Raw genomic sequence first — 15507 nt, 5'->3', positions numbered from 1 at the left:
GTCACGGAAATAGACACCAATAGGAGTCCTCATCACAATAGGACATTCTCTTTGAGAACTGAAAAGACATTGTTTAGTAGTCGTCACATTATGAAAGCACACCGAGAACACCCCACTGCATTCGGAGTATATAAATATTCTTGTTAAGACGGAATTCTTCTCTCCAACGGAATATCAAGACCAACCCCAGATGCAGTAAAGCGGCTGTGCTCAAAATTTGTCCCTCGAGTGAACGAAGACAATATAGTGACTATTATCCCATTCCCAACAAGTATAACTTGAAACTGACCTCCGAACCCCATATTGCTTTCTTTTAGGATAAGCATATATCATCCAAAGTCTACCACGAGGCTACCTCCACCCAATCCTCCAATCCTCCCTCAAACCCGCGATAACCAAAAAAGAATGGGAAAAGATGGAGGGTGGTTCGAAAATAGACGAGACACAATCGGTAGACGTAGATCCCTTTTCTCAGGACAAAGAGACACCCGGTTTGTCACGGACCTGAGAAGGGACGAACTCAAAAAGCTAACAGCGATCCTGCACATAGATATCACAATGGCGAGACATGCTGATGAGGTCGTCAAGCGTATGATCCACGAGTTGCCAAAGAATATGCGTCGTGATCGCTGGTCAAGAACGAACAAGGATTTGTGTGATGCCCATCAGGGTCTGGATGCATATCTCATGGACGATGTGTTCACTCTTATCCAGAGAGAGGTCGGTCACCACCTTCGCAAGTTCGACGCGTACCCGGACTTGCTCAAGCCTCTCGATATATTGATCCTGCAGAAACTACAGGCTATACAGGGCATGTGGGTGAAACCTGACCCGAAAGACCCGGTTGGCTCAGAAGCTTGGCACTATGAGACCAGCAACTGTCAAGCATGTATGGTGGCTCGGGTTGCGAGTGACAAGCATGCATTGCGCAATCTTCGAATAGTCCTGCTTTCTCGTACCCAGACTCGTTTGAACCATGTTCCACGGAGACTTATGAAGTTCGTCGACACCTGTATTGATCTATTCCCTGATGATGTGGATGAGTTGTATGGCACATCTAGCCAGTTCGCATTCATCCTGAAGGATACCCGCAAGGCCTGCAGCAAGGCTTGGCTGAAAGACCCAGCACGTGCGGATCAGAGACCCCCACAACGAAGGTACACCGATCATGACAAGATTGGAAAAACGGACAAGGGTGACAAAACCGAAAAGGGTGACAAGAGTGCACGTAGCCAAAAACCGGCTAGTGAGTATAACCCGAGGAAGAAGTATCCCCAGCCACCACCTTCAATCCCATTATCCCACCCCGCAGAAAGGTATGTCCCCAAACCCTCCTCGTTAACCGAATGTACTGACACTGACATTGAAGGGCGCAGAGTATATCATCCGACATCGAGCCCCTCCCGGAGGGCTTCGAGATCATCGTACCACGTAAAGCGAGACCGAAGCTCGGACCCAACCCCGGATCGCATCACTAGATTCATGGATTTCGCCGATGACAACCATCAAGGCTTAGGAATAAGCATGGAAAGGCCGAGTGCAAGCACCGTCTATGGACCAGAAAATCCCCCGTCATCTGACGATGCAAGCACTTTCTCGGGAACTATGGAGGAAATCAACGAATTGCTTGAGATGTACAAGGGCAAGGAGACAGACCCTGACTCGCGAAGCACGGATTACCGCCCAATGCAGGGGAGTAGCAGCGTCCCATTACCGTGTCGCTCTCCGTCGATCTGTTCCACCGATAGTGAGAGGAGTGACGAAGATGAAGACTAGGGAAAGCCAGAAAATGCCTCAGCAGTGAGAACCACTTGGAATCTGGTGTGTGAACAGTCGAAGATCATTTGATCTATCCTAGTCACTTTCATTTTTTGTTTTCGCATCTCGTCTGGGCGCCTGGGCGCTTTGTTTTTTTTTTTGTGTTCATATATTGTCATTTCCTTTTTTTGACCTGTCCTTTGGGATTGGCGCTTTCTGAATGTCATTTTGGTTTTTTTTGTTGTACGTCAAAGGTCCTAAGAATAGTTCATGATATTTGCAAACGTATCGAGTAAACGCCGAATACCCAGAAGAAAATATAAATGGCAAATAATAGACATTATTAACAGTAGGTCATAGAACGAACCATGTACAAAGCATTTGACTGGCGCATTCTGAAGTATTAATACATTGGGCCATTGATCCCATATACAAGAAATGACGGAAAGCCCCACGGTCTGGCGGAGACGGCCAGCAGCTCCAGGGACGGGGTTGGGGGATGCATAAAAAAAATCAAAACATGCTCGGGCTTCACTTCATCACGGTTTTAGTTGTGGAGAACACTTCCAGGGACCCCATGACTCGGGCCCTTGAGACTATCAACAGTCTTTCGGCGTAGCCGAGTGCGGGTCGCAGGTCCCTCGGGTGATACCACTACCCGCTCAGGTTCACGTCCCTGGGCCACAGTCGCAGCCGGAATTGTATTACGCGCCTGGGCAGCATCCAGATCTACCTGCTTCTGGGCATTCTCGCGGGCTCGCTCGTAGCGGAGCTTGATCTCACCGGTCCATTGAGTGCCAAGAAGACGGTCCCAGAAGATAAAGAAAGGTTGGGAGAAGTTGGTCTTGATACCCCAGCTTTGGTGATGAATGTCGTGGTAGGCGGCGTTGTTGGAGGTAAAATGCTGGAGTGGATCCCAGGGGAAGGCATAGCCACAATGATCGTCGACAGTTTTGATAGTCGACATTGTAAAGAACCACATGGCTTGGCGGGTACTCATGCCAGAGACCAAGAATCCAATACCAGTGCCAGCCGTATCCAGGAGGAATCCCTCAACTGGGTGATTGTAGAGGGCACCGAAAGCATATGGAACGTAAAGACGGTGGTGGCGGGAGTGGAAAGTCACTAATAATTGGTTAGCATGGAACCATCAATCTACTTCGAAACGTCAGATATACCATAGAGCCACCGGTTCAGATGCATAGCGCGGTGGAGGAAGTACTGCCAAGTATCCACAATGGAAATCGCCAGGATGAACTGGAGGGTCGGTACAAAGTACCAATATATGAAACCGGCAAGTGCAAGTTCCCAGCTCGCGAACGCGGGCGCTACCGCCTTGACTCCATTATCGAGGATTATGGACTGGGTCACATCGGGGTACGATCCACCAGCCAGAGCTCCGGCCAACATGGTATAACCGTTTTGGGATACAGACTTTCCAAGTCTGATAGCGTCAACTCCAACAAGAGCTAATAGTGATGGAACAGTCTTCTGGGCGATCCGCAATCGCTGCGCCCACACGGCCACATCATATTCCTCTCTCCCCACAGTTTCCTCGGCATCAAAGTATACGAAGGCAAAACCGGCTATGGTTTGAATCGCTTGTTGTAAGACAACATCCCGTACAACTTCCCAGCGGGTCACTTTGTTTCGTTTCAGGACTTCTGCGGGGGTGTGGAGCCGGTATTCGACGAAGTAATCATTGACATCGAGGAAATGATAGATCATGGACAGGCCCCAATAAGCGACGACGGGCAATATGAGCGAAAGGATATTGTCAGGAAGAGGAGCAAGTAAATGATCTCGCGCGGTCAAGGTGTAGGTTGGTAGGGGAGGAAGGTCGAACGCGACGGATGCGTTCACAGCCATGACGGGAGAATAGCGATGCGTTGAGTCAGTAGCACAAAGGATCCAAGAATGACAATTGAAGGGCTCTCAGAATCAATATTTTGGATATTGAAATGGGCCCAAGATCAGAAATTAGGTAAAGAAAAGAGAGTGGATGTTTCGCAACTGCCTACCACGCCGAAGTCCGGATGATGACGGGTAGGCGCGACACAGAATGATTCCGATCAGTCAGAGACCTCTCGGCACAGGCCGGTACATACAAAAGGGAGTTAGGTTAAAAAAAAGAAAAGGAGAATCAGATAATGATGAAGGAAAGAATAAGAACGTAGGAATGCTGAAAGATAAAAGATAAACGTTCAGATCAGGAGATGCCCGGATTCGGGTGGCGCGAGCCCGACGCCAAGACAGAAGATAATACATGTATTTACGGTACCTTTGGATATGATAGGTGAGGGGAAGTGAGTGATACAGTATGGTATGGTATGACATTGATCTCTGCTGACTAAGTTATATACTTCGACCTGAAAGGAAGTGAATTGGTTGGAATAGTGAAGATGAACATCAATTGATCTTAATTAATTATTTGATTCTGCTTCTACTGTCATAATTGAGCATATCCCAACCCAGTTGACCTTTATATATATCCATTTTTATCCTCCCAAAATGACATTGTACCTCTTGAAGTATCTTCAAGTACCAAATACTGCGCTAACGCAGAGCCAGTGGCGGTGGCCCAGATTCCCCGATACCCGTCAGGTACAAACTGAACAAACACAAGTCCCCCCGCTCTATTTTTTTTTTTTTTTTTAAAGAAAAACCTCGTCCCCCCCACCATTGAAAGTGTTTTTCTTCCCTTCCCGTGCCATCTTACTTTCTTACACCCTTCGTCTTCTTAACATATAATTCCGCCAAAATGCTTATCTACACTGTATGTTTGTCACTATCAGATCTTTGGATTTACCCCTCTTCATTCGCAGAATCTCAACTGACAAAACCCACTAGGACATCGTTTCCGGTGACGAGATCGTCGCCGATACCTTCAACCTTGTCCCCAACAAGGATTTCGATATCCTTTGGGAGTGTGACTGCCGCAAGTACCTGAAGCGTGCCAACGAGGACTTCCAGCTCGAGGGTGCCAACCCCTCCGCTGAGGACGGTGAGGATGATGGTGGCGAGGGTGAGGCCACCATGGTCCACGATATCGAGGACCAGTTCCGTCTGGTCTGGCTCAAGGTCGAGGATGGTGCCAAGCCCTCCAAGGAGAGCTACAAGACTCACATCAAGTGTACGTTCGCCCTTTGATCTCTGCTGGGTCTGCGCAAATCACTGACTCTTGTTCTTTAATACAGCTTACCTTAAGAAGCTCCACAAGAACGCCGCTGCTGGCTTCGCCAAGGCCGATGATCCTGAGGCCGCTGAGAAGGCCTGGAAGACCAAGGCCGCCGGCGCTATGAAGAAGATCATTGCCAACTGGGACAACTACGATGTCCTCATGGGCCAGTCCATGGACGGTGATGCTATGTATGTCTCATCCATATTATGACTTTCCACTCGAAATTTGAAACTGACTGTTCCTAGGCACGTCCTGATTGACTTCCGCGAGGATGGTACTACCCCCTACGCTACCGTCTGGGCTGACGGTCTCAAGGAGATGAAGGTCTAAGCAACTCTTGTCATCCTAAGAAGCTGGTAGTAAAAAACATACGCACCCTACACGAACAAATACGTCTCGATGGAAGAATTGCGAGTTACAGCTCAGACGCAGTGGCTACTTATTCCCCTTCCCTGGGCCTGTCTGTTCTAATAACCCCCCTCGCTCTTTCTTTTATCCCGAGCTAGTGATCTATTGGATCCTCAAGACTTACGCTTCATGAAATTATCTGTCATGTCTTATATTTTGGCTTGTACTATGTAGTTTGCCCTCGGTCTTATTGATCTAGTAACAGTCTTGACTTCTGAAAAGGATAATCATTACGAGACTCCGCGTCCCCCTGTCCTTTCCCTAAAAGAATATTTTCATGCCACAAAATTGAGTAAAGTGACACCAATCATTATGCGGAGGTATATATTTGTGGATTCGACGACCACAATGTTATAGCTACACTTGAGTGTACTAAGAATATCCCGGCCAATCAGCTCCATCGTTCCCATTCCATGACGGGAAACCCCCGTCAGGGGAGGAGTCTGGAAGTGGAAGACCATTGACATCTAAGGTCGACATGTCGACGGGATTAATGCCATTAAACGTTGAGGCTGTTCCAGCGTGGGTGAAATCAAGACCCGAAACGGGATCCAATTCCATCAGATCATCTGCGACAGGAAGATGTTGCCCGAACACAGCATCCCACTGGTCCCAGTCGAAGTTGAGGTTGGGGTCAACCATCGACGGGGGTGTAGGACTTCCTATGGGTAAAGCACCAGGATACGCGGGATCCACCGAGGATACTCCACCAGCAGCAGTAATCTCAGGATCTGAATGCTGAACATGTGGGACAGGAGGGGTGGATGTAGAGTATTGTGCCAGTGGAGGTGTATCACACAAGGAGTCCGTATTGGGCGAGGAGGCGTCAATGCGGGGAGGTATAGGATTATCGGCGGGGGAAGGATGCAAGTGGGAATGTGAAGCTTGGGGTAAGGGTTTATCCCGTGGTTGGTATTGGTATCGTAAGGGACTTTTAGTAGCATCCGGGGTAGTAGGATTCGGCAACTTGTGGGAGCGGGTGGGGTTGTATAATGTTTTGACGAAACTGTTGGGTTGGGAATCGTGAGTTGAGACATGGCTGGACGATGCTGAACCTGGAGATCCGTCCTGAGAGGGGTCTGAGCAAGGAGAGTCACAATCCCCGCGAGTGTCAACTAGCGAAGCAACCCCAGCCTGGATCTGGTCTTGTTCGGTCCAGAGGATTCGTGGATTGAGGCCAGCCTTTTGCCAGGCTTTCTGGCGAAGGCGGCGAATCATATCCCAGGCTTCACGGCCACCGTCCTTCAGCGGCCGTTGCGTTGAGACCCCGTCTTCACCCCCTACGACCCCTCCATCTGGGCCAGAAAGTGCGAGTATGCTGTCGATGAACGCGCGGGACCTGGATGCTTCAGGGCTGTAAGGTCGCTCATATAGGTCAATCAGCATGATCCTGTATCTCATTAGCGTTAGTTATCAACACTTGACGATGGAGTCGTACATAGTGGCATGCATGGGTTGATGATTGCTAAAAAGAAATATCAGCTGCCTATGATTCTTGGTCACTGTAATATCGAAAAGGCTTACCCAGGCCAGCTCCAATGGAAGGGCTGGAAATCAGGATCCGTTGCGAGTTGGATAAATTTTTCCATGAAACCATGGCAATGGCGAAGTGCACTATCGATATTAGTTAGCACATAGACTCATTTCCCGATGGGTCTTGCAAACCTCTGCCGTGCCGCTGGCCAAATCCGGCTGCGAGCGTTCTTTAGAAAAGGCTGGTAGGCCACGCAGAAGGCCTATAGGAAGGTCAGCTGGGTATGAAAGTAAAGGTTGAGAAAAAGCGCACCTTGTCAATATACAAAGAAAGAATGATCTTTGCCCATTTATGAAAGCAAACAAGAACCGGTGAGTGATACTGTTCTGGGCATCCGGTGGGACCTTCGCCTGGAAGCTCCGTATCGGAAGAGCGGCCATCGGGAGATTTGGACATAGAAAAAGCTCGGCCCGGCGTTGATAGGTTATCAACATCCTTGCCCTCTGGAATCCTGTTGATAATGGAATTCAGTTTCAGCTGCAAGTCAAGAAGTATGGACCGGAGCTCCTCCATGTCCTGTCTGGTGAGAGGCTTTATTCCAAGCTGGATTTTCAATATTCGGCGAACAGCGCCTGGTAATAATTAGCGGATGAATTTTGAAACGTAAAGGGGTACCCACGAGCCATGGTATATTTCCCTCTTGCGGTTAGGTAGTAGACGTTGACCATTGATGGTCCCCCGCAAATAGTCGGGTTATCTGGATTATCAGGAAGACGCTCCCGTGAAGCAACCTGTTTCATGTAGGACTCTGCGGCAGGGGTGCCTAGCATCGTATCTTTGATTTCATTCGTCTCGCATACATCCCAATAATTTTCGTCGTTGACAAGTGGAGGCAGACCACTTGACATCGCGACGACACCGTCCATGTGCATAATGTGCCACCATAAACGGCGTCGATACTCAGCCTCACATGGCTCTATGCCAAACTTAGCCGGATCCCGATGCAATCCCATGGTTTGCGCAACCCTCATAGCGAGGCTAACAAAGAGACTAGAGGTTAAAGGCTCTTCCTCCTTCGTGATAATTGTCTGCACGAGAAGATAAGCAGCGAGACCTTGAAGTGAAGGGCTTCGCGGGAATTTGATCTTCGTAAGCCATCTGGTAACTTCTTCAGAATAAATTGTTGAAAGGGCCGACCGGGAGGACACATTGAATTCAGCTTTGATTGCTCGGATCGAAATCGTCACTGACCCGCCGTACCATATCGCGTACAACAGTGGAATGAATGATGGATTGGGGCACGACTCTCCTGAATAGCTACTGTAGTCATACCAATCCCAGAAGGAATTGTACAGCTTGAGGATAGTCGGAGGGTGAATGATAGGACTGATGGCGTGTACACCTGAAATGAATCCCTTGTAAAGAATGTGGCTTTGCCGTCTCGTTGGAATGTGATCGAGCATTTCTGGCTCCACCATTTTTTCGTTGGTCGAGGGAGAGTCACCCGAAGGGAAGATTATAGATTGTTGGAAGGAACGAGACCTGGGCGCGATTGAAGGTGTCGAGCTGCCTATTGATTCTCTCCAGGACTGCCGGCCATCTGCATGCGAGTCTGTTATGTTTTCATTATTCTTTTCAGAAGTAGACTGGTCGTGCGAGCTATTTTGGTCTCTCAACAATTGATTGAGCTCATTGATCTAGATGCGAGTTAGTCAAAATGGTCGGTCTACTAGTGAAAGCCTGCTGGGCAGCATACTTCGCCTGAGATATAAGCCCAATACGTGGTGCCAACATATCTAGTTATAGTTAGAAATTTTCACATTTCGAGCAAACCGATTCTGACCAACCTTGACCTTCCACCATCCTCTAGGCTTAAATGGCCCAAGTTTAGGCTGCCAACCGGATCTACTAGATCGGTGGCCTGACCGGATGGGATCGGGAATTCATCGTTGCTCGACTCTGCAGCAATGCGGCGTGGGCTGGTAGATCTTGACGGTGTCTCATTTTCGTTCGGATCATTGCTCGCTCGTGGGCCACCCAACTGTGTAGGTTCCACTTTCGCATCCAAGGTCGTGGCTTGAACCCCAGCGTCCTCGAGTGTTTGACCGCTCTCCCCGAGGCGCTCAATCATTGACATAAGCTTGTCGAGTCGTGATTCAATGGCGCCTGGGTCAGGCTTTTCGCCTGTCGACTCGGCCCGCCTCAACTGCCCGTAAAGTGACTGGAGCTCGTCGACACCTTCCTCCAATGTCCGGGGCATCTCCCTTCTTCGTTTAACGCCATGTGAATTTTGAGAAGAGCCATCGCGCGCGTCGTCATCTTTTTGGGATGACACATCATATATACACTCGGTGTTGTTCTTCACGCAGTTTCCACATATCGGATGTATCTAAAGGGGGATATATAGGTTAGCTTGTAATAGGGCCTTCGGTGCTGGTGGCAATCTGTTCAATATACCTTGTCACATTTGACTTTCCGACGCCGACACGTGTGACAGCTGTAGCTTGCGCGGTTTCGGGTGATCTGGCGACCTGCAAGTAAAGGTCCCCTCGATGATGACGGAGCAAACGAGTTGCCAGGGATGTAAGGACCCGGTACGGGCTGAGCATTGGGCGAGCTCTGGTTCATAGTCCCTGGCAAGACATGGAAATAGATCAAATTACTGTTAGCATGGAAACAGTAGACGCGAAAAAAAAGAAGCGCCTCGCAGAATGCGGGGGTTCCCTGACGTTATCGGAGATCCAAGGGGACGGCGACCAATGATATCACTCCATCGCAAGGTCATCCTTAATGCCTGAATTATGCCTTAATTTGCGGGCATGAATCCGATTTCCCTCCTTTTCTCTCACTATTGTATTCTTCTACATCTATAAATTGCACTGACTACCACCCTCAGATTTCAATTGGATGCACCGACTGGCCAATCGGCCCCTATTACTTTTCGGTCGCACACTGCAGGTGATCCCTTGTGCACTACACCACTGTCACCTTTGGGACGGAATTAATTCTCCCTACTATAGCATTCATTATAGTTTTGGTTATTCTTCTACAATACCTATTCGGTCCATTGGTTTCGCAGGTGTGCGGATTACTCACGGTCAATTTCCTTTGATGTGACCATTAATGTCTCATAATGGCAATACTAGAGAAGATGCCGAGTTCATCTCTTGATGCATTAAGATCATGCAACTTCCACCTCCCTCGCGTAGACGATACCCTCATCCATAGTCGAGCTTGCACTCGTAACTACAGGAGTGAGCCAATCCATATTGACACCCTCTGATGCAGATGCAGCCATGAGGGGTTCCGCACCACGTTCCTCACTCGTCAACATGAGCTCGGCCCATTCCGTAATCAATCCAATCAAGCGCTCGACCTGCTCGAACGTGTTATCTGCGTGGAAGATAACGCGCGTTCTGCCATGTCCCTTTGGAACGACTGGATAGTCGATAGGCCAGACACAGTAGCCAGCAAAATGGCAATGAGCGGAGAGCAGATGATTCTCAAGGCCGCGGTGATTGATGGGAACAATGTGTGTGAGGGGCTGTCGCTGTTCCCAGTCCTTGGCCAATGGGATAGTCAGAATCCCGGCTGCTTCGGCACGAATGTAGCTTGGGTGGGCAAGAATATTTTTGAAGAAATATCTCACAAGAGATTGGATACACTTTTGCCTCTGTGCACGGGCATATTAGTACAAGGAATTGTTTTGCTTTTCAACAACTTTAGAGAGAGCTATAATTACCGTTAGACCCAGGCTAGATTTGAGCAGTGTGTATCCTTCTTTGACGGCCAAAGCTGGGAATGAGGGGGCCGTCGAAAAGATCAGACAGCGGGCGAAGTTGAGGGGCATGTCTTTGATCGTTTGGTCACATAGAACAACCGCTATCAATTTTAGCCAAAGTTGCCGAAGAGATATCAACAGAATACCCAAGCTCGCTCACCTCCATGAGATCCCAAGGCCTTGCTGAAGGGATGTAATCGGATAGCAAAACTCTCCTCCAGCTTCAACGCGCAGACAAGGCCTCTCCCTTGAGGCCCCATTAAACCAGTACTATGTGCTTCATCAATAAAAAATTGGAAGTTTCCAAGAGGAAGGATCTCCTTTGCAGCCTGGAGCAGGTCTTCCACCGGGGCGACATCTCCGTCCATACTATACACCGATTCGATGGCTACAAGAACCGTGGATGTTCCGGAGGAGATAGACGGTAGAGTCCCATGAAAGAGAGTAAGGACCTCACGGAACGACTGTACATCATTATGTCGGAAAGGCCTGCGCGCCATCGCACGACAGGTCCGCATCCCCTCGTGGATGCTGCCGTGCACGAGTTCGTCGAAGACAATGACATCCCCTGGCTGAGGAATAACCGAGAAGATGGCGGTGTTGGCATCAAAACCGCTGTCAAAGAAAAGACTAGTCTTTGCGCCGTGGAACTCTGCGATCTCCTGTTCCAGCTCCTCGACATACGCATGGTTTCCATCCATGAGGCGAGAGCCACTGCTCCCCAGCACAAAGTTGAGTTGCTTCGCCAGCTCGTCCATAAAGGCCATTCGAAGAAGCAAGAAGCCCAGATCTATGTCGAAATTACCAGTGAGTCGCTTTTCCTTCCCATAGTTGGACAAAACAGGTATACGTACTTGGACAGCGACAAAATGTCACAGGAAGAGAAGTCCACCACTGGGCGGGCGGGAAGCAGAGTCAGCATTGTCTGGTCCTTGCGGCGCTTGTCTAGGACTTTCTCCATTTTCTGGTAAAATGCAGGAGCCTCTTTCATCTCGTGTGCCTTGGGCCTTTGAGCCTCCAAGACCTTGGCCATCATGAGAAGAGCTGAGTCGTCCGCCATATCGTCGGTTGCTTTGGTTTGCCTTTCTGAGATGAGATTGGTGATTGTGTGATCATGAGCCACAGTTATTACGCATTTTTATATATTCGTACCTGACTCATCGAGAACCCGGAACGGCAACGGTACAGTCTTAGGGCTAAGACGGACCGACGGGGATGGGGGCGCCGTCAACACGGTCAGACGGGTTCCGCCGCCGCTACAACAACATAGCTATACAGCTCATCTCAAATTTCCAGGGCAAGTAAGCAAAGTACAGGTCATTATGGGTTTCTCTGGAAAGGTTAATATCTTTCTTCCCAATCCGAATTCAACAACTGACAAAGGTAGACTATCTTTATTGGTGGTGGCTCGAAAGGGCTGGGCTACGAGCTCGCTGCACTGCTGATCAACGCACATGCCACACATCTAGTCCTTTTTGCGCGGGATCAGAAACAACTTGATATCGCAAGAATTTCCCTGGAAAAGTTGGCTCAAAAAGACCAGCTGATTCAAACACGATCCGTCGACCTATCGGATCCAGACCAGGTGGGAACCTCTCCTGGACTAAAGAGTCGCAGCACGCTAACATCACTGTTCAGATTGTTAATGCCTTCCATCCCTTTCCCGAGCCTGATTACCTATTCTGTGTTGTAGGCGGCGCGACCGTCGAGTTAGGCTACCTGATCGATAAAGACCCGGAGCATATTCGATCATGCATGAATACCAATTACTTCACTGCCGTTTTCATGGCCCAGGCCATGCTACGAATCTGGGTCAATGCATCGCCGCCTCTCGAAGGACGTTCTGAGGGCAAGCCACGAACCCGACATATAGCATTCACCTGCAGTGTTGCTGCCTTTGTTGGGGTCCCGGGATATATTGCCTATACAAGTATGTCCTTTTCCTTCCTATTAGCCTGTTACAAAATAAAGCTAAACTCAGGTACTCGAAAATAGCCACCAAATGCGCGGTCCGCGGGGTAGCAGACACTCTCCGTCAAGAGGTCCTCCGCTACAATACTCCTGCGGTGAACTACAAAGTCCACTGCGATTTTCCGGCGAACTTCGTGACTCCTTCCTTCATCGAAGGGCAGAAGTACAAGCCCGAGCTTACCAAGCACATAGAAGGTACGGATATACTAAGTCTAAAGCACAGCTTAATTTCCACAAGACAGCTTGCCGCGAACGGCACTATAACCATCTAGTTATTTAAAACCTATATAGAACTAAAGTCTATAGTAACTAGAGAGATTAAGGGTTATATATTTATCAGCAATAATCAGTACTACCTGGGTAGCTTTATGCCTTCTAGAACGCTTACGTTAGCTATCTATAGAGCCTAATAGAGGCTAACTATCTAACAAGATCATCATTCTCTTCATTAACAAAGGGTAAGTTAACGGGATCTACCGAAGACGACAGACTCTATATCTCAGCTATCCGTATCGGAGAACCTACGTCAATTTATATAAACCTAGCCTACCGCCGTGCTTACCATACCAGCGAAGCTAGAGTTCGGAAAACCTAGGACTATATAGATATATTAGAAGTATTTCGTCGATTTTTACTATTTCTGTTGATGCCCACATACATATGTAGTTACACAGCTGTGCAGAGTTGTGGAGACGTTGGTTTCTGCTCGCGCTGAAGACGATATATTCTATGCCAAGCAAGATCTGTGTAATATGCCTTGCATATAAGCCGCATGCTATATGTCCAAATTACTCCTAATAGATACATGCAGGCGGAAGCTGATCTATATCATTTCAAGGTATTCCAAGGACGAGATGAAGCTCGTATTTGCGAGCAATATAGGTCAATCCCTTTCTAAAAGGGCATATATATAAACCCACTTACCCACTTACCTGAGCTCGGTAGATACGTTGTTTTAGTTACATATGTATTCTAGGGCAAATTCGGTGTTACCTGACTTGCATTCGACTCGGTAGTGACGTCAGCTTCGGCATTCGATCTCACGGCAATAGTATATCCAAAATGCAACATTGTACAACCTAGGCTAGGCAAAATGCTCTCTAATGCAGGAGTTGTGACTTAGTAGGTGAAGCTCTATTGGAAACGCTTCGAATCCTCCTTGAACCTGCGAGCTGGGGTCTTCTGATGAAACAGATGATCCAGCGTCTCAGTCGTCATGCCCTTTGTTTCTGGTAGCCTGTAGAACGCCCAGACCAAGAGAAGTACAGTAAAGGCCCCAGCGGGAAATGCTGCTTTTCCCTTCAAATTACCCTCTTTTGGATTCAGCATGTACGGAGCCACCACAGAGTTCACCACTGAGAGAATATAATACGTGCCTCGGCCGAGGGAGATCGTCTTCACGCGCAGATTGCTTGCTCCAACTTCGGCGGCAATCGCGTATGGAATGGGGCCGATGGTCGATCCTAAGGTACATAAGTTGGTTTAAAGTCCATGCTGTGGACGTCAATGGGGCTTACCGTAAAAGAAGAACCAGATCAGCAATAAAGCGCACTGCGTCCATTGGATACCGGAGGATGAGGGTGCCACGCCCAAGAAACCAACAACAAGCATCAGCGGCAGCATTGCCACGAGACCACTGAGGTAAATGGTACGACGTCCATAATGCGTCTGGAGCACCCAAGATAGACAGGTACCCACAAAAGCAAGTCCAAACATGCCTAGGGTTGTTAGTCGATTGGACCTGGCCAACTGGAAAGGACATACCAAGAGAAAGCTTGAACGAGTCACCAGAGGAGATTCCAGCGAGTGTGAAGAAGTAAGTGATATAATTTTGGATTGCCCAACCCGGAAGAAGCTGGCATCCCCAGCTAACCATGGAAATCTCCGAGCGGCGACAGTTCGTCCCCTTGAAACATTCGCGGTATGAGCTTCCAATTTGCATATCCCGCTCTGTCTGGATGGTATGCTGTATCATGGAAATAGTTGCCCCGGTATTGATGACTCCATCTGGTGCTGAAACGGTTCTCTTGAGAGACGCCTCTGCTTCTTCTAGGCGACCCTTACGAACAAGCCACCAGGGTGATTCTGGTGCCAGCCAGGTTACAATAAGCAGAGGAATCGGGAAAGCCCATTGTATTCCGAAGGGGATTCGATAGGACCACTGGGACGGGATTTCCATCGTAGCGGTCAGGATGCCAGTTGCAAGAAGCCTTCCAATGACCCAGCAGAGGTTCACAAATGTTGTGAGGTATCCCCTGAGAGGAAGAGGGCAGATTTCAGCAGCGTATGACGGAGTGGCAGCAGCAAAGAAGCCCCAGGGTAGTGAGCTAGAAAGAGAAAGAAAAGTCAATACTCTAAATATGAAAGGATGGGCAAGGAAGCATACCATAAGAGCTCACCGACAAGAAGCACCTCAATCGAAGGAGCGAAGAACGTGATAGCAACGAAGCCGGTCAATGCAACAAGCGACACCATGATCACTTTCCGGGCTCCAAACCTTTCCGATACGGACCCGTTAATGAAAGTACCAGTCATCAAGCCTAGAAGTGCGATGAGACTCAAGGCTAGCTGCCACTCCGCAGTGATGGTATAGCCACCTTCCTCCAACTGAACGCCGTACTTCTTCTGAAACTGGGGGAATGCGTAGAAAGAGTTGATAATCTGCATGTCGTATGACTCCATGATCGTAGCTATGGAGATAAGGGCAGACCACATCACAGCAGGGCGATAGTAGCGAAAAGCGTCGCGCACAGTGAGATCAGTTTCAGCTCTTCTACCCTCCTCGATATGTTCATGCTCCGCTTTCTCGAGCATCCCGGCTGGTTCGATGGGTGGCTTCTTGAGATCAGCCATGATGAGGTTCAAACAGGAGGCAAAAGGCACTCTTGGGATGATAGATAAAAGTTAGAGGGGAATACAGATACTTCCTCTAAC

General features: G+C 48.7%; 7 protein-coding genes across 7 annotated transcripts; 3 read left to right on the top strand and 4 right to left on the bottom strand.

Moving 5' to 3' along the window:
* Positions 1 to 415: 415 nt before the first annotated feature.
* Positions 416 to 1776, top strand: N7516_009528 (uncharacterized protein; the record flags this gene model as incomplete). The annotated part of the gene is made up of 3 exons (XM_057222247.1): positions 416 to 491; positions 551 to 1316; positions 1377 to 1776. The coding sequence occupies 3 exons, from the start codon at positions 416 to 418 to the stop codon at positions 1774 to 1776; spliced, it is 1242 nt and encodes a 413-aa protein (XP_057069468.1).
* Positions 1777 to 2305: 529 nt separating this feature from the next.
* On the bottom strand, positions 2306 to 3627 carry sur2 (sphingosine hydroxylase; the record flags this gene model as incomplete). The annotated part of the gene is made up of 2 exons (XM_057222246.1): positions 2306 to 2883; positions 2937 to 3627. The coding sequence occupies 2 exons, from the start codon at positions 3625 to 3627 to the stop codon at positions 2306 to 2308; spliced, it is 1269 nt and encodes a 422-aa protein (XP_057069467.1).
* An 846-nt stretch (positions 3628 to 4473) lies between these two features.
* Positions 4474 to 5287, top strand: N7516_009526 (translationally-controlled tumor protein). The gene is made up of 4 exons (XM_057222245.1): positions 4474 to 4534; positions 4609 to 4891; positions 4956 to 5127; positions 5185 to 5287. Exons 1-4 carry the CDS (start codon positions 4520 to 4522, stop codon positions 5267 to 5269), a joined length of 555 nt encoding a protein of 184 aa, XP_057069466.1. The 5' UTR covers positions 4474 to 4519; the 3' UTR covers positions 5270 to 5287.
* A 432-nt stretch (positions 5288 to 5719) lies between these two features.
* On the bottom strand, positions 5720 to 9449 carry N7516_009525 (putative C6 transcription factor; the record flags this gene model as incomplete). The annotated part of the gene is made up of 9 exons (XM_057222244.1): positions 5720 to 6737; positions 6786 to 6812; positions 6872 to 6961; positions 7013 to 7083; positions 7134 to 7453; positions 7501 to 8518; positions 8578 to 8617; positions 8669 to 9210; positions 9279 to 9449. 9 exons carry the CDS (start codon positions 9447 to 9449, stop codon positions 5720 to 5722), a joined length of 3297 nt encoding a protein of 1098 aa, XP_057069465.1.
* A 553-nt stretch (positions 9450 to 10002) lies between these two features.
* Positions 10003 to 11662, bottom strand: N7516_009524 (aminotransferase class I/II-fold pyridoxal phosphate-dependent enzyme; the record flags this gene model as incomplete). Its single annotated transcript, XM_057222243.1, has 4 exons — positions 10003 to 10494; positions 10564 to 10703; positions 10763 to 11316; positions 11457 to 11662. The coding sequence occupies 4 exons, from the start codon at positions 11660 to 11662 to the stop codon at positions 10003 to 10005; spliced, it is 1392 nt and encodes a 463-aa protein (XP_057069464.1).
* Positions 11663 to 11924: 262 nt separating this feature from the next.
* On the top strand, positions 11925 to 12845 carry N7516_009523 (short chain dehydrogenase/reductase family oxidoreductase; the record flags this gene model as incomplete). The annotated part of the gene is made up of 4 exons (XM_057222242.1): positions 11925 to 11942; positions 11990 to 12187; positions 12241 to 12532; positions 12598 to 12845. 4 exons carry the CDS (start codon positions 11925 to 11927, stop codon positions 12843 to 12845), a joined length of 756 nt encoding a protein of 251 aa, XP_057069463.1.
* Positions 12846 to 13707: 862 nt separating this feature from the next.
* N7516_009522 (uncharacterized protein) lies at positions 13708 to 15426 on the bottom strand (the record flags this gene model as incomplete). Its single annotated transcript, XM_057222241.1, has 4 exons — positions 13708 to 14036; positions 14091 to 14291; positions 14338 to 14900; positions 14960 to 15426. 4 exons carry the CDS (start codon positions 15424 to 15426, stop codon positions 13708 to 13710), a joined length of 1560 nt encoding a protein of 519 aa, XP_057069462.1.
* Positions 15427 to 15507: the final 81 nt, after the last annotated feature.

This window comes from Penicillium verrucosum (genome assembly GCF_028828655.1).
Source record: "Penicillium verrucosum strain IBT 35672 chromosome Unknown utg000004l_segment0_segment0, whole genome shotgun sequence".
In the NCBI taxonomy this organism is placed as follows: Eukaryota; Fungi; Ascomycota; class Eurotiomycetes; order Eurotiales; family Aspergillaceae; genus Penicillium; species Penicillium verrucosum.
Note: the sequence above shows the minus strand (reverse complement) of the source record. Positions and strands in the feature narration are given on the sequence as shown.

What these genes read in the sequence shown, in the direction of transcription:
- N7516_009526 (XM_057222245.1), top strand. An exon ending in CTACAAGACTCACATCAAGT is followed by an intron (nt 4,892 to 4,955) that starts GTACGTTCGCCC and finishes TCTTTAATACAG; the next exon opens with CTTACCTTAAGAAGCTCCAC. An exon ending in TCCATGGACGGTGATGCTAT is followed by an intron (nt 5,128 to 5,184) that starts GTATGTCTCATC and finishes GACTGTTCCTAG; the next exon opens with GCACGTCCTGATTGACTTCC.